The sequence below is a fragment of the Tursiops truncatus genome, chromosome 1 (genome assembly GCF_011762595.2).
Source record: "Tursiops truncatus isolate mTurTru1 chromosome 1, mTurTru1.mat.Y, whole genome shotgun sequence".
Lineage (NCBI taxonomy): Eukaryota > Metazoa > Chordata > Mammalia > Artiodactyla > Delphinidae > Tursiops > Tursiops truncatus.
Window position 1 is genome coordinate 35,991,465 of NC_047034.1, and position 15,437 is coordinate 36,006,901.

Sequence of the window (15,437 nt, forward strand, 5' to 3'; positions counted from 1 at the left end):
CTACCCAAAGCAATCTACAGATTCAATGCAATCCCTATCAAATTACCAATGGCATTTTTTACAGAACTGGAACAAAAAATCTTAAAATTTGTATGGAGACACAAAGACCCTGAATAGCCAAAGCAGTCTTGAGGGAAAAAAGCAGAGCAGGAGGAATCAGACTCCCTGACTTCAGACTATACTACAAAGCTACAGTAATCAAGACAATATGGTACTGGCACAAAAAAAGAAATATAGATCAATGGAACAGGATAGAAAGCCCAGAGATAAACCCATGCACATATGGTCAACTAACCTATGACAAAGGAGGCAAGGATATACAATGGAGAAAAGACAGTGTCTTCAATAAGTGGTGCTGGGAAAACTGGACAGCTACATGTAAAAGAATGAAATTAGAACAATTCCTAACACTGTACACAAAAATAAACTCAAGATGGATTAGAGACCTAAATGTAAGACCAGGCACTATAAAACTCTTAGAGGAAAGCATAGGAAGAACACTCTTTGACATAAATCACAGCAACAAATTTTTTGATCTATCTCCTAGAGTCATGGAAATAAAAACAAAAATAAACAAATGAGACCTAATGAAACTTCAAAGCTTTTGCACAGCAAAGGAAACCATAAACAAGACAAAAAGACAACCCTCAGAATGGGAGAAAATATTTGCAAACGAATCAACGGACAAAGAATTAATCTCCAAAATACATAAACAGCTCATGCAGCTCAATATTAAAGAAACAAACAACCCAATGCAAAAATGGGCAGAAGACCTAAATAGACATCTCTCCAAAGAAGACATACAGATGGCCTAGAGGCACATGAAAAGCTGCTCAACATCACTAATTGTTAGAGAAATGCAAATCAAAAGTACAATGAGGTATCACCTCACACTGGTTAGAATGGGTATCATCAGAAAATCTACAAATAAAAAATGCTGGAGAAGGTGTGGAGAAAAGGGAACCCTCTTGCACTGTTGGTGGGAATGTAAATTGATATAGCCACTATGGAGAACAGTATGGAAGTTCCTTAAAAATCTAAAAATTGAATTACCATATGATCCAGCAATCCCACTACTAGGCATATTCCCAGAGAAAACCATAATTCAAAAAGACACATGCACCCCAATGTTCATTGCAGCACTATTTACAATAGCCAGGTCATGGAAGCAACCTAAATGCCCACTGACAGACGAATGGATAAAGAAGTTGTGGTACATATATACAATGGAATATTACTCAGCCATAAAAAGGAACGAAAGTGGGTCATTTGTGGAGACGTGGATGCATCTAGAGACTGTCATACAGAGTGAAGTAAGTCAGAAAGAGAAAAACCAATAATGTATATTAATGCATATATGTGGAACCTAGAAAGTGGTACAGATGAACCGGTTTACAGAGCAGAAATTGAGACTTATAAGTAGAGAAGAAACATACAGACACCAAGGGGGGAAAGCGGCGGAGGTGGGCAGGGGTTGGTGTGATGAACTGGGAGATTGGGATTGACATGTATACACTGATGTGTATAAAATTGATGAGTAGTAAGAACCTGTTGTATAAGTAAATAAATAAAAATTTTAAAAAACTAATAATAATCTTTTATAAACTCCATTTATTTTTTAAACTTGCCAAAACCTTGCAAGGATTCAGATCTAAATAAAGAAATGTGGGGTTTTTTTTTGTTTTTTTTTTGCAGTACGCGGGCCTCTCACTGTTGTGGCCTCTTCTGTTGCGGAGCACAGGCTCCGGACGCACAGGCTCAACGGCCATGGCTCACGGGCCCAGCCACTCTGCGGCATGTGGGATCTTCCCAGACCGGGGCACGAACCTGTGTCCCCTGCATCAGCAGGCGGACTCTCAACCACTGAGCCATAAGGGAAGCCCAAGAAATGTTTTTGACTGGGAATAGAACATACACAGCTTGTGTACTAGTTGATGTAATTATAACAAAATCAATGTGGTCAAAGTCAATGAGATAGGAGCAAACTATATCCAGGAGAAACAGTTTGAACTTTAAATGAACAGTTTTCTATAGCAAATGTTCTAAGCAAATACAGTCTCCTAAGGAAGCTTTACAGAAATTGTAGTTTTGATATGCACAGAGGATGCCAATATAAACTTTTAAAAAAACAAAGTATCAGAGCAGAACTTCTTGCAAACAAGCTAGCCATTTCCTGCTCTCCCTGAATTGTCCTTTCTCACACTCTTTAAATTCTCTCTTGTCTTCTTGGTGTCCACTACACTCCTCACTATGCCCCTCTGCAGACAATGAGCTACTTGTGAACAGGGACCACCTACCTACAAGGGACTCAAAATAATTTTTATTTAATGACTTTTGATCTCCACTTTTACAGTAGTCAAGACTAGTAGTAAGAATAGCAACAGCTAAAACATTGTTTACAAAATGCTTTACCATTTGTGGTCTTCTTTGGCCCTCAAAACAACTCTGTGAAGTAGGTAGACCCAATAATATTATCATCCCAAAGCAGAGAAGCCTCTGAGATGCAGAGAAATTCAGTGACTTACTTAAAATCATATCAGTGGAAAGTTGTTAAGAGTTAAGGCTCTAGTCCAAGTTATCTGAAGCAAAATCATGAACCCTTTCACACGTTCTGTTGATAATTTTCTTTGCCCATTTCTGAATCTGATTTTGTATCACTGAATTTCAGTATCTAGAACTGTGTATAGTACAGGGTTGAAATATTTCCTCTTTCTTTCAATAATCCTTTTTTTGTCCCTCTATTTTATTGGATTTGTCTTAGCTACTCTGGTATAATGAGTCAGTATCTTTCTAGAGAATGGTAGACAAACTCTCATTTTTCACTCTATTTTGAGTTATTAGCCTACAAGAGAATTATAATATTTCTGTAAGGGCCTCTGTCTTATTAAGGTTTAGTGACAATTTTCCTATTTGTTCATGCAAGGTTTTTTTCTGTGATATAACCTCACTGGCTTGACATTTCACTAGTTTTTTTTTAAAAAAAGGTCTTATCTGCACACTTGGTATTTTACTATGTATTTACTACCTCAATAATTTGTGACAAATGTTAAGCAAGACAAGTCATGCACTGATTACTGAGAAATAATAGATTCCTCCATTCAGAGCCCAATAATCCTTACCTGTTGTTTTTGCCTCTGATTCGCTCCAATTTCTATACAAAATAGCCCCTTGTCCACATTTAGATAAAGCCTGAAGTCTTCATTAGTATTATGCATAGAGTTCAAAATTATTAAGGCCGCTCTCTGGAAAGTCTCACTGCATTACTCTGTATTCACATTAGCCACCATCAACCACCTGCACAGCCATTCTTTGAACACATACTCACTAAGGGTGTATCCTCTCACGCCCCATGTACCACTCAGCATCCAAGACCACTTTCAGGCCATTACTCACCTAACCACCTAGTCACTGCTCCTTGGACGCCCATGCAACGTGGCTGTCCAGCCCTCTACGCTTCCTCATGCATGAATCTCAAGTTGCCCTTCCTCATCCTGTGGACAATTTGCTCCTGACTCACAGTCTCCTCTTTGTCTCAAGTGGTACCACCATCTAACCCCCATGAGAGTGTAAAGAGGAATAATGAGGAAGTGCTGGGAAGTGGTGGAGTGAGTGAACTCTTTGTGCTTCCATTCTTAAATCCCTAATACCAACCTAGACCTGAAGTCTAAAGGTACTGGTATCGTGTGATTCATCATTTCATTTATGTAAAGTGAAGTGCTGATTAAATGACCCACAAAGGCAGAGGAGCATACCCAGTAAGACCCTGGGCTTTGCAATCGGTAAGACATGTGTTCACACTCACTTACTACTATGAGACCCTCAACAAGATACATATCCTGTCTAAACTCTACTTTCCTTCCCTACAAAATAGGTAAAATAATAGATTCTACCTCACTTAACACAGGTTCTCACATATGGTGAATGTCAGAAAAGTGAACTCTATTTATTGTTATTTACACATGATTGTTATTATTGACATTTAAAAGTAATTAAGTACTTCTGTATACTCTCAGTTCTATATACCTTCATGAAAACTACTGCTGCTCTCCTAACTGTGGGTATTAACGGTACAGAAAACAAAACTTACATCTTCACTACATGGAAAGAAAGAAGCCTTGTGTAAAATTGCAGTGCAAAGCCATTCAGATTGTGAAGCCTAACTAAATGTCACAGTATTGTGGTGAACAATATTTACTAATCAAAATTACATTGGAAATAGTGAAATGTGTTATTTTAAGTATGGACACTTGTCTGTAAGCAAGTTAGAATCTTCTGACACAATGAATAGGATGGTTTTATTATTATTTCCTAATGCAAGTTTTTACTTAGACTTGAAATGTGGGATTTGGTTTTTCTTTTTAGATATCTTCAAAGATTTGAGAAACTTGAAGTAAAGTATGGCCTAAATTTCAAAATGAAAGCTACTCATTTCTTTCAACACTGAAAGTTATATATTTAAAATATTTTTCCTATTTTTCTCCATTGTCAATTAGCAACAATACAGATGAAAACTTGAAAGAAGCAGTTATCCATCTGCATCCCAAAGAAGGCAGTGGTGTCCATCCTCATACTCTGCAAACAAATCAGGAAAATATCAGGTACCTAATACATAAACTGAATTCAAAACGTTTTCAACAACTCAAATGTTGAAAATGAAAGTAGGATTTGAATATGCTATGGCACTAGTTGGATCACTGATAAAAAAGGAGATGGAATGTACTTCAGGAGCTGGAAACGCCTTTGTGGTTTTTTTCTTGGATTGTTGTTTCCAGTGATTTTGGGGTGATGACTGTCAGTGCTCTGCACAGGCAGTTTCTTTTCAAAGCTTTCCTACATTTTTGTGCATTTATGCTATGAACCTTTGAGAATAGTAAGCTTTTCTTTTTCTTTTGGAACCCAAGCATTTGCTCAAGGTGCATCTCAATCTGTGCACATTGACCGTTGATCGCCTTTTTAAAAACAGGTAGGAATTCCTTAATGAAATTGTCTCAAATTTCCCTTTTAAAATTGGAATTTTGGCCACAGTATTTCACAGGAGTAAGGTTAATCATTTATGGCAACATATGGTTGACAACGAGTGAGTTAGAGTCTGTAAAAAATTACGACCTGTGCACCCAGACCAGGTGCAGGGGCAGAGAGGGCAATATAGCCAACTCCAGTGTCACAGAACCATGTTAAAGGACATGAGAATATTCAGTGATGCAGGTAACACATGATGTTGGGAAGTCTTGTGAGGTGGAAGGAGAACAATGATGAGGGATCCAGTGGCAGTAATAACTGCGAGTGACAGGTGAGCTGATGAGCCTCATCAGGGGTGTCCATTAGTACAAGAACAGTGTTCCTGGCCTTGAGAAACAGGAGAGGCTTCAGCATGGCCAAGGGAGCATTTGGATATCTTGAACTAAACAGTAACTTCTTTCGATCTTACTGCGAGTAGGGGAGGAGGACATGCTATCTGAAGCTGACCCTCCTCCAAACCTCGAGCTCCTGTTTATTTCCTCTAACAAAACCATCAATCAGAAAAGAGACTCAAGGAATCATTTTATGTGTTATGAGGGACCTGTGTGTGTTCCAGAATGAGGCTCTTTTTATTTAGTTGCTCAATTCTTTTTTTTAATTTTTTTTTTATTTTTGGCTGCGTTGGGTCTTTGTGGCTGTGTGCGGGGCTTTCTCTAGTTGCAGCGAGCAGGGGCTACTCTTCGCTGCAGTGCACAGTCTTCTCATTGTGGTGGCTTCTGTTGTTGCAGAGCACAGGTTCTAGGCACATGGGCTCAGTAGTTGTGGCCCGCAGGCTCTAGAGCGCAGGCTCAGTAGTTGTGGCGCACAGGCTTACTTGCTCCACGGCATGTGGGATCTTCCCGGACCAGGGCTCAAACTCGTGTCCCCTGCATTGGCAGGCAGATTCTTAACCACTGCACCACCAGGGAAGCCCACTTGCTCAATTCTGAGAACTCTTCCTTTGACAAAAGAAGCAATGAGGAAAGGTCAAGTTATTGTTAGTCTCATCGATTTATGATGTCGACTGAAAAGAATGCACAACGTGAGAGTTGTGAGTTAAGTTTTATTGGGGGCAAAATGAGGACTAACACCCGGGAGACAGCATTCAGATATCTCTGAGAAATCGCTACGAAGAGCAGGGGGGCAGGTCAGTATATATATGATTTTGGGGGTGGGGGGGTATATGCAGTCAAGCCTACATTTTTGCAGAAGGCTGCTGCTAGTCTTGTGAAGGTTGCTGCTAGTTACAAGGAGCAGACATCACCATGAAAACTTTCAGTACTTACCTAGATAGGAGGAGATGCAAGAATAAAAATAAAATCTCATATAATCTTCTCCTGAAAATATCTAACTATCTGAAGGCCTGTTCTGCCAGTTTTTTCCAAAGCACAGAGTGCCTCATTCCCGATCTCCACCCTGAACTCCTTTCAGGGGATGTTGAAAGTCAGCAGCTGCAGCAGCTCATGATTTAATCCTTGTAGAGGTAGATGGCAAGTGCCAATTGGTAGTTGGCAATGCTATACTTTTTTGTGCCTGACATAGCAGCCACAACAGAGGACAGTAAACACTTCTTTTATTTATTTATTTATTTATTTATTTATTTATTTATTTATGGCTGTGTTGGGTCTTCGTTGCTGCATGTGGGCTTTCTCTAGTTGCAGTGAGCAGGGGCTACTCTTTGTTGCCATGCACAGGCTTCTCATTGTGGTGGCTTCTCTTGTGGTGGAGCATGAGCTCTAGGTGTGTAGGATCAGTAGTTGTAGTTCATGGGCTCTAGAGCACAGGCGCAGTAGTTGTGACACATGGGCTTAGTTGCTCCATGGCATGTGGGATCTTCCCAGACCAGGGCTCGAACCTGTGTCCCTTGCATTGGCAGGTGGATTTGTAACCACTGTGCCACCGGGGAAGTCCAAGTAAACACTTCTTTTAAAACTTGTAATTTATATGCAATGCTAGCATCATGATTATCAGCATATAAATTCTGGGTAGTTCAGTTGTTGGCCACGCTGTCATCTAAATAAAAATATCTTGTTATTTCAGTGTCCTTCCTTGACAAAGTACTATAAAGCTGGAGAACACCTCCAATTAAAATGTTGATTGGAAAAGAGCCAATTCATTTCAACAGAATAAGATCTGAGACTCATAAAATCTTTGAAGTGACTTCACAGAGATGCAAACATGTGCACTTGAAGATGCTGAACCTCTACCAGTACCTAGTGGAGCACCCTCCTCTTAGCTTGGATTACGGTCACCCCTTCACCCTCTTCTCTTGTGCAGAAAGCACACATTATCTAGTCAGGGGAAAGCTACACTTAGGATTTTATAAATAGTCTAACTATTTAAAGGAAAAAAGTGTTGCCTAGGATTTCTGTTTGTAAGTTGGTCATTTTTTTTTCAAATGTTTATAATAAGAATGGGCTCATTAGGGCAAATTTGGAAAATGCAGGGAGAAGATATGAAGAAAAGTCACATTAATTATACTACCCAGTGGTAACCATTGTTAATATTTTAATTCATGTTCTGCTGATCTTTATATATGTTTCTTTATACACATGTTTTTATTTCTTAAATATTTTCTTTTTTATTGAATAGAATCCACTCATTTTAGACACTTTGGAGAAAAATGTACGGTATATCAGTTTTCACTTTCTCAAAGAAAAATAAATTAATTTCTGTTTATTAAAAAGGCATTGGGGGCTTCTCTGGTGGTGCAGTGGTTGAGAGTCCACCTGCCGATGCAGGGGACACGGGTTCGTGCCCCGGTCCGGGAGGATCCCACATGCTGCGGAGCGGCTGGGCCCGTGAGCCATGGCCGCTGAGCCTGTGCGTCTGGAGCCTGTGCTCCGCAACGGGAGAGGCCACAACAGTGAGAGGCCCACATACCACAAAAAAAAAAAAAAAAAAAAAAAAGAAAAGGCATTGGGAGTTCCCTGGTGGTCCAGCGGTTAAGACTCCATGCTCCCAATGCAGGGGGCCCAGGCTGGATCCCTGGTCAGGGAACTAGATCCTGCATGCCACAACGAAGAGCCCGCATGCCACAACCAAAGATCTCGCACGCCACAATGAAGAGGCAATGAAGATCCTGCGTGCTGCAACTAAAGACCCAGCACAGCCAAATAAATAAATAAATTTTTTTAAAAATGTATTAAATGATTATAGGGGAGATGGGTCAATACTATTCAAGAGAAATAGCTGGAAGAAAAATTAAGCTTTGGATATTTCCTAAGCTCTATTTCAAAAGCGCTTTGACCTGTGTTATTAATTTTAAAATACGAAAATTTAAATAAAAATAATTTCTATCATAAAAATAACTAGCTTACTTTTGTATCAATTCAGAATATACTAAATTAACTAGGAAAGCATGACTTTTAATAATTTATCAAGCTAATAATGTCAGGGAGGAAAAATTTCCCTCTGGAAATTCTTATAGCTGGTCTAAGAATTAAATTGACATTAGACAGATTAACAGGAGAAAATCAAACCAATTTTAATAACATGTTTATGTGGGAAAAACCCAGGAAAACTGAGTAACTCCCAAAATGGTCAGAGCACTCCCCTTAAATACCATTTTCAGCTAAAGACGAAGGAGGTATCTTGAGGGTAGTGGTTTGGGACTTTAAAGGGGAGGAAGGTAATTTACATGGAGGTGGAAAAACAAATGTTTGAAAAATGCTTGCTGGGCCAGGCAGAGATAATGAGACTCAGAGTAGACTCTGATCTCTAGGCCGTGCCAAGTTCCCCCCCACACACACCGCTCCCACCACTTTAGCCCATATTCTTTGCACATATCTCTGGTTATAGTCCTATTCCAGGAACAATCACTTTATCTAAATTTTTTTAAGCAGCTAAGAGGGTGGTAACAAGAAAAAACTTCCTGAGCTTTCTGTTTCTTAAAAATAATCAGCCTAGGGCTTCCCTGGTAGTGCAGTGGTTAAGAATCTGCTTGCCAACGCAGGGGACATGGATTCGAGCCCTGGTCCGGGAAGATCCCACATGCCGTGGAGCAACTAAGCCCATGCACCACAACTACTGAGCCTGTGCTCTAGAGCCTGCGAGCCACAGCTACTGAGCCTGCATGCCACAGCTACTGAAGCCGATGCGCTTAGAGCCCATGCTCCGCAACAAGAGAAGCCACCACAGTGAGAAGCCCGCGCACCGCAACGAAGAGTAGCCCCCACTCGCAGTAACTAGAGAAAGCCCGCACGCAGCAACGAAGATCCAATGCAGCCAAAAATAAATAAATAACTTTACTTAAAAAAAAATAATAATCAGCCTAATAATCCTCATGCCAATGAGACACATTTCCAGGTGGCACATTTTATTCCCCTACAATAAACATGTACTGACACCTTCTAAATAAGTAGCCCTGAAACCTTTAATGCATCCACATCCTTATAGATCAAAACTTTATTTGGTATAATATTATCAGCCACTCTAATGATCTCTAAAAAATATCAAAGCTTTCTGGATATTTAACAATAGATTTGTATAAGACTACTGCTAATTTCTGTGTAATTCTGGGTTTTAAAGTATATTCTTTCACATTTACCTTGATAAATATAAAGAGTGAACTGGACATCAACTTGACTTTCAATTTAAAATCATACAAGATAGAAAAATAAAACAGTATAAGCAAAGAAAAATGAACGAAAAAATTGCAACTTATATCACAGGCAAAGGGTAAATGGCTTGAGACTTAAGAATGCAAAGACAACCGCTGCTCACCTCACAAAATACAGGCAAAGGACATACACCTACGTCAACAAAACAAAAAAGAAAGACAAGTAGCCCCTGAAAATATGAAAAGTTGCTCAATGTTTTGCTTAGCTAAAATTTTAGCAATCTCTATTATTTCTTGGGTTTCTGAGGAAGTAAATTTTAAAGGAGAACTAGAAATCAATTGCTTGGGAATCAACCATTCTTAGAATCAAAATTTCCCATCACAAGAAAAAAATTCTCATTGCTTTTTCTGCCCCCCAGAATCGAGTATGTCAGTGAACAATGTGATTAAAAAATATTTGATGTGTGTGACTTTCTAACTGCAAGAAATCTGTGCGTTTCTCTAAACATCAGTTATCTATGGGAAATATGTGTTTAAATTATGTATATATTAACTATATATATACTATGTAATAATGTATATACTGTCCACTGAAAGAAAAACTCACAAGGTAAAAGTTGTGAGTTAAGTTTTATTCTGTGACCTTTCTGAGGACTACAGCCCAGGAAACAGTCTCTCAGCTCTGAGGAATGGCTTTGAGGAGGTAAGGCAGCAGTCAGGATATACATTAATTTTTTGCTGGAAAATAAAAGCAGACATGTAGTTGAACATCAAAAGATTACTGCTAATCCCAAAGAACAGACATCTCAAGTTAATGATTTTATTGCTTTTCTAAGTATGAAAGATATTTTTCCTTAGATATGCATCTTAACTATCTAGGGGCCTATATATCCAAAGCACAACGTACTTCCTGTTTTTCTCCATCTTGAATTCCCCTCGGGGTGCACTGTCCATGAGCAACTGCAGTAGCTAATGGCTTAATCCTTGCAGAACTGGAATAGCAGGCAACATTTTTTTTCTTCACATGACTAATTATGGGTAAAATACTATACTGCTTAACTTGTATTACTGAGCACTTCTGTTCACTTCTGACCTTATATATTTCATCTGAAAAGCAGGGGCTGGGCCAATTGATCTCCAAAGCTATTCCTAGTACTAACATTCTAGTATTGTTTTGTTTCACTTGCCTTTTTGTACAGTTAAATGTGAGATGTAAGTTAAAGTACATGATGTTTAAATGTAATTTGTCTCAGCATTATAATAAGAAAGGAATAAGAGATTTTATCTTTGCAAATCGACTTGTGGAATATGGTTTGTAATATATTTACTGTGTAAAGATTTCAAAAGCCAAGAGAAAACAAAATGAATATGTGATCCTTATGAGAAATGCCCTCCTTTCTGTACTTGACTGGGTTCAGAATCCCTGTGTTGGGTTTGGCACCACAGTAATGCTCTTGAGGTAACAGCCAAGTAAGAAGGTCAATTTGCTGGCAGGTGCCTACCAGGTGAGAGTAGAGGTGGCAGAGCTCCCAGGACCAGCCTCAAAAAGGTGGCTTAACTATCCTCTGTTTAGCCATTCTCTTTCAGGTTTTCACAAACACCTAACCTGTAAAGCACCGTGACAGGTGAAAGCCTCTTCTGAGAGCATTCACAGGCCCCTTCATGCTGCTACCCTCACCTCTGAAAAGCAAAATGTAAATATACCAATTTAGGAGGCAAAGGATCATCTAACGTTGTTTTATTCAATGAAGTTCCCCTAGGTTTAATGACATCCACAGACACTTCCCTCCACCTTACCGCCATTCCTACAGCTTACAGGAGAGCTACTACATAGCTCAAAATCTGGTCTACAAACAATCATATTTTCCATTCTCTCCTCATTTTATCGCTGGCAGCTTGACAAAATCTTTAGGGGGAGTTGGAGGAACCACTAGTGTTTAAGCCCCTACTTCACTCAAAGCCTCGACTCTTGAATTCTGTTCCTCTCAGCACCTTAGGAAGTTCACAGTCCATACTCTCCCTTTGAACTCAGTCACTAAAATGATCTCAAGACTAAGGGTTAGACAGTAGATCCACTTCATAGGTCAGCTTGCCATGCCTGATTTAGGAAAGTTTTCTCTGCAGACAGTTGTAGACAAATCCTTTCAGAGACAAATCCTGCTTTGTTCCTAGTGGCTAAAATTACTAAAATCAAAATCTCTCAGGACCTTCCCAGCATTTGGTAAATGCACACTGGGGGAGGATTGGCAGAAACATGTTAAATGCACTTGACAGCAACGCCCATTTATTTCATTCAGTATTTAATGCGTATTTATTATGCACCTAGTGTAGGTCTAGAACTGTCTCAGCACTGGAGATATAGCAAGAAAACTATCCCTGCCTCGTGGAACTTGTCCAGAAAAATAGAGAACAAGACTTAGAACCTTTCAAATGGAGCCTCAGTTGGGTCAAATCAAAATAAGTTAAAGAAATCTATGTGAATCTCTTCAATTGTATTTGGGATGATTTGATGAGCCCCAGGTACAGAAATTTCACTGAAACAAAGTCCCAGTAAAACCTCAATCCTTGAATCTAATCTAGCAAAAACTAGCCTACTTCTTTCCCTACCTTTTAAATTTTCTCATGAGAATAAAACAAAACAAAACGAAAAAAACCTTACTTTCAAGCCCAAAAATAAACGGGAAAGGTTTTTTTTCAGCTTATTGACATACAATATTATGTACAAATAGTTGCAGAAGAAATAATTTCTGTTTTCATAAGTTAATGCCAACAGTTAGCCACAGAATATTTCTGTTATATCACTCCTTCATAACTGAAAGTATTAACAGAAATGATAATTCCCCCTCATTGCATTTCCTTTCACTGTCCCCTTAATTATAAAATTATGGATTTTATAACCCCCAATACTAAGGTGTATATTTTATATATCACATCCACATTTGGTGTTTATATGCTCTGCCAAGAATTCAAAAAATTGTATTGGTCTGGGAGGAAGAGGAAATTCCATGGTTTGTTCATCCCAGAATAGCTTTAGTACGTCTCACATATAAAATTGTTTAAAAATATATAAAGTTTTGTTGGAAGCAGCCTAAATGTCCATTGACAGAGGAACGGATAAAGAAGATGTGGTACAATGGAATATTACTCAGCCATAAAAAAGAATGAAATGATGCCATTTGCAGCAACATGGATGAACCTAGAGATTGTCATACTGAGTGAAGTAAGTCAGAGAAAGACAAATATCATATGATATTGCTTATATCTGGAATCTAAAAAATGATACAAATGAACTTATTTACAAAACAGAAGTAGAGTCACAGATGTAAAAAACAAACATGGTTACAGGGGAGAAGGGTGAAAGGGATAAATTGACAGGTTGGGATTGACATATACATACTACTATACATAAGATAGTTAACTAATAAGGACCTACTGTATAGCACAGGGAACTCTAACCAATACTCTGTAATGACCTATATGGGAAAAGAATCTAAAAAAGAGTGGATATATGTATATGTATAACTGATTCACTTTGCTGTACAGCAGAAACTAACAGTCCAATAGTCCAATAAAAATTTTTAAAAATTAAAAAATATATATATATAAAGTTTTGTAATTCCAGATGATGCATTTGATGTTTATACGGAGAATTTCCATTTCCTCACCATCCTCTCATACCTTAACTCTGTGTGATAACAGGTTCTATCCCCACCATTCTATGAATGAAATAGCAATTGAAATATAGGTTGGATGTAAATAATTATTTTTCTTTACCTGATTCCAAAGGTAACATAGTGTCAGTATAGAAAGCTGAAAAGCACAAAGAAAATTAAATATCCATAATCCTATCAACTATTGGTTAATTTTGGTATATTTCCAACTAATCTCTTTCTGTATCAATATACTACTTTTGTTTTAATAAAAGGAATGAAAAAAGGTACACACTGATTTGGAGTCTGCTTTTTCCACTCAGGAATTTATCATAGTTTCTCACATTGATTTTTTTTTTAAACAATAAACTACCTACTATAAAATCCTTAATATTTTTGCTAGACACATGGATTTAAATTTTTTTTTTGAAAACTATACAGCTTTGCTCACAGCTCTGATGATTTTTTTGGGATAAACTCTAAATGGAACTGGTGGTTTAAAAGTCATGTCCATTTTAAAACTTTTGACATACAGAAAAGTTACGTTAAATACTAAAATTTGAGGGTACTGGTTCCCCAAATACGTTTACTTACGTTGGTTGACCTTCTTATTCTTTGCCAACTAATAAGAAAATGTCAACTTCTTTTGTTTGCTCTTTAATACCAGTCAGGTTACTTTTATATTTCTTTTACTAGTCATACAGGTTTACTTACAATTCTACAAATAAATCTTGCTCATTGATAATTTTCCAGCATTGTTTGCAAGATCGTTTCAACAGAAAAGTTCTCCCCCTTATCCACTTCAGCTGACCAATTCCTACCCCTCCCAACTCTAATGACATTTACTGCTTCCAAGAAATTTGGCACTTAATGCCCCCCACCCCGTCCTTGCCTTTTTCATGCATGTATATTTCATCTTCAATAAAACATTTAGTGGCTCAAGGACAAAAGCCCGGTAGCGTTGGAACCCATTATGCTAATGGCCCGGTGTTAACAATTTACCTTCCCAGGGGTCCTTTCCTGGGAACACAGGGAAGGCTAATTGACTTTAGCAGTTGGGAGAGCAATGACCAAACCTTTCGTGATTTTGAAATCAGGCCATGAGAGGCTTCAGAAGCAGAGGCTCAACCACGGAAACCTCAACTATTGTCCCGAATTATGCCTGACTAATGCTAAAGATTGAGCAAGGGTACAGGTGTCCGGACAGCTTGGAGTGCCCCAGGTCCAAACTGGAGTCCTGAGGGGTGTCTGACCCACAGTGACCCGCTGGCTGGGCTCTAGGTTTCTATTTTCGGGTCGATGCGCTTGATTCTTTAGTCCAGCTTTCCGGAAAAGGGACAGTGATGACCGCACCGGCCCTTGATTCCTTTCCACCGTTCTTGAGTAGGTTGGTAACAGTCTGTTTACGTAGAGGCGGTGAGATAGCCATTTCCCGCAAGCCGCCGCGGCTCTCCTTCAGGTCTGCAGACAGAGGACTCAGAGACAGTCCGAGGCCAAGAAGGAGGCGCAAAGCTCCCAGCCCACCGGGAGGGTTAGCCCCGCGCAAGGGCCTCACCCCGCCTCTCCAGGCTTAAGGGCCGCCCCGGGCGCCGAGGCCCAGCCTTGCAGCCCGCCCATTGGCCTCGCAAGGCCCTCTCCTTCGCTCCTGCAGCGTTCTAGGCCACGCCCACCTGCGTGACCGCACAGGACACTGTGAATCCGGGGATTATTGCGTCTGGTAACTGAACTCTATCTAAAAGGTTTCTCCTGGCTTGGTCTCGGGTTTCCCGCTGATTTTCCCAAAAATGACGGCGTCTTGCGCGCCTCGCCGCGCGCCTTGCCAGGCACCTCCCGGCCGCCCAGAGAGTCCCCCTTTTCCTTGGTGCTGCGGCGGTATTCTTTTGCTGTCTTTAGTGCTCCCGTTGCCCATATTCTCCGGTAGGAGCCTGGAGAGAGTGTGCGCCCTGGCGGCGAACTGGAGTGGGTCGGGGAGCAGGCAGGTCAGAACCGAGGGCCGGGTGAGCTTTGCTTGTTGGCTCCGGGCGGAGGTGCGAAGCTGGATCCACCCGGGGTCGTGCGGAGTTAGGGTTGAAGGCGTGGCCGGAATGTCCTGGGTCTTGCTGTGCGGGGACCCACCGGGGTGGAGACCACGTAGTGGCCGAGGAGAAGGCTTGCTTGGTGGTGGGCACTGAGCGGTGAGGGGTGGTGGGCTCGGCTGGGGTTTACCCCGGACCAGGCTGGGTCCCTAG

The 15,437-nt window shown here is 40.0% G+C and overlaps 2 protein-coding genes across 3 annotated transcripts in view; both read left to right on the forward strand.

The window, feature by feature from the left end:
• LOC101324585 (complement receptor type 1) overlaps positions 1 to 7,878 on the forward strand; it is a 110,897-nt gene extending 103,019 nt beyond the window's left edge. The window contains exons 22-23 of the mRNA XM_073802654.1: positions 4,494 to 4,598; positions 7,039 to 7,878. Coding sequence (XP_073658755.1) covers positions 4,494 to 4,598; positions 7,039 to 7,051 — 118 coding nt within the window. The 3' untranslated portion in view covers positions 7,052 to 7,878. The remainder of the gene's footprint in view (positions 1 to 4,493; positions 4,599 to 7,038) is intronic.
• Positions 7,879 to 14,925: 7,047 nt separating this feature from the next.
• The window catches only part of LOC101338541 (membrane cofactor protein-like), a 54,290-nt gene continuing 53,778 nt past the window's right edge, over positions 14,926 to 15,437 (forward strand). Inside the window, exon 1 of one of the 2 annotated variants that reach the window (XM_073802687.1) lies at positions 14,926 to 15,126. In XM_073802687.1, the coding sequence (XP_073658788.1) occupies positions 14,994 to 15,126 (133 nt within the window). In that variant the 5' untranslated portion in view covers positions 14,926 to 14,993. The remainder of the gene's footprint in view (positions 15,127 to 15,437) is intronic. The other variant, XM_004329504.4, reaches the window with a different exon arrangement.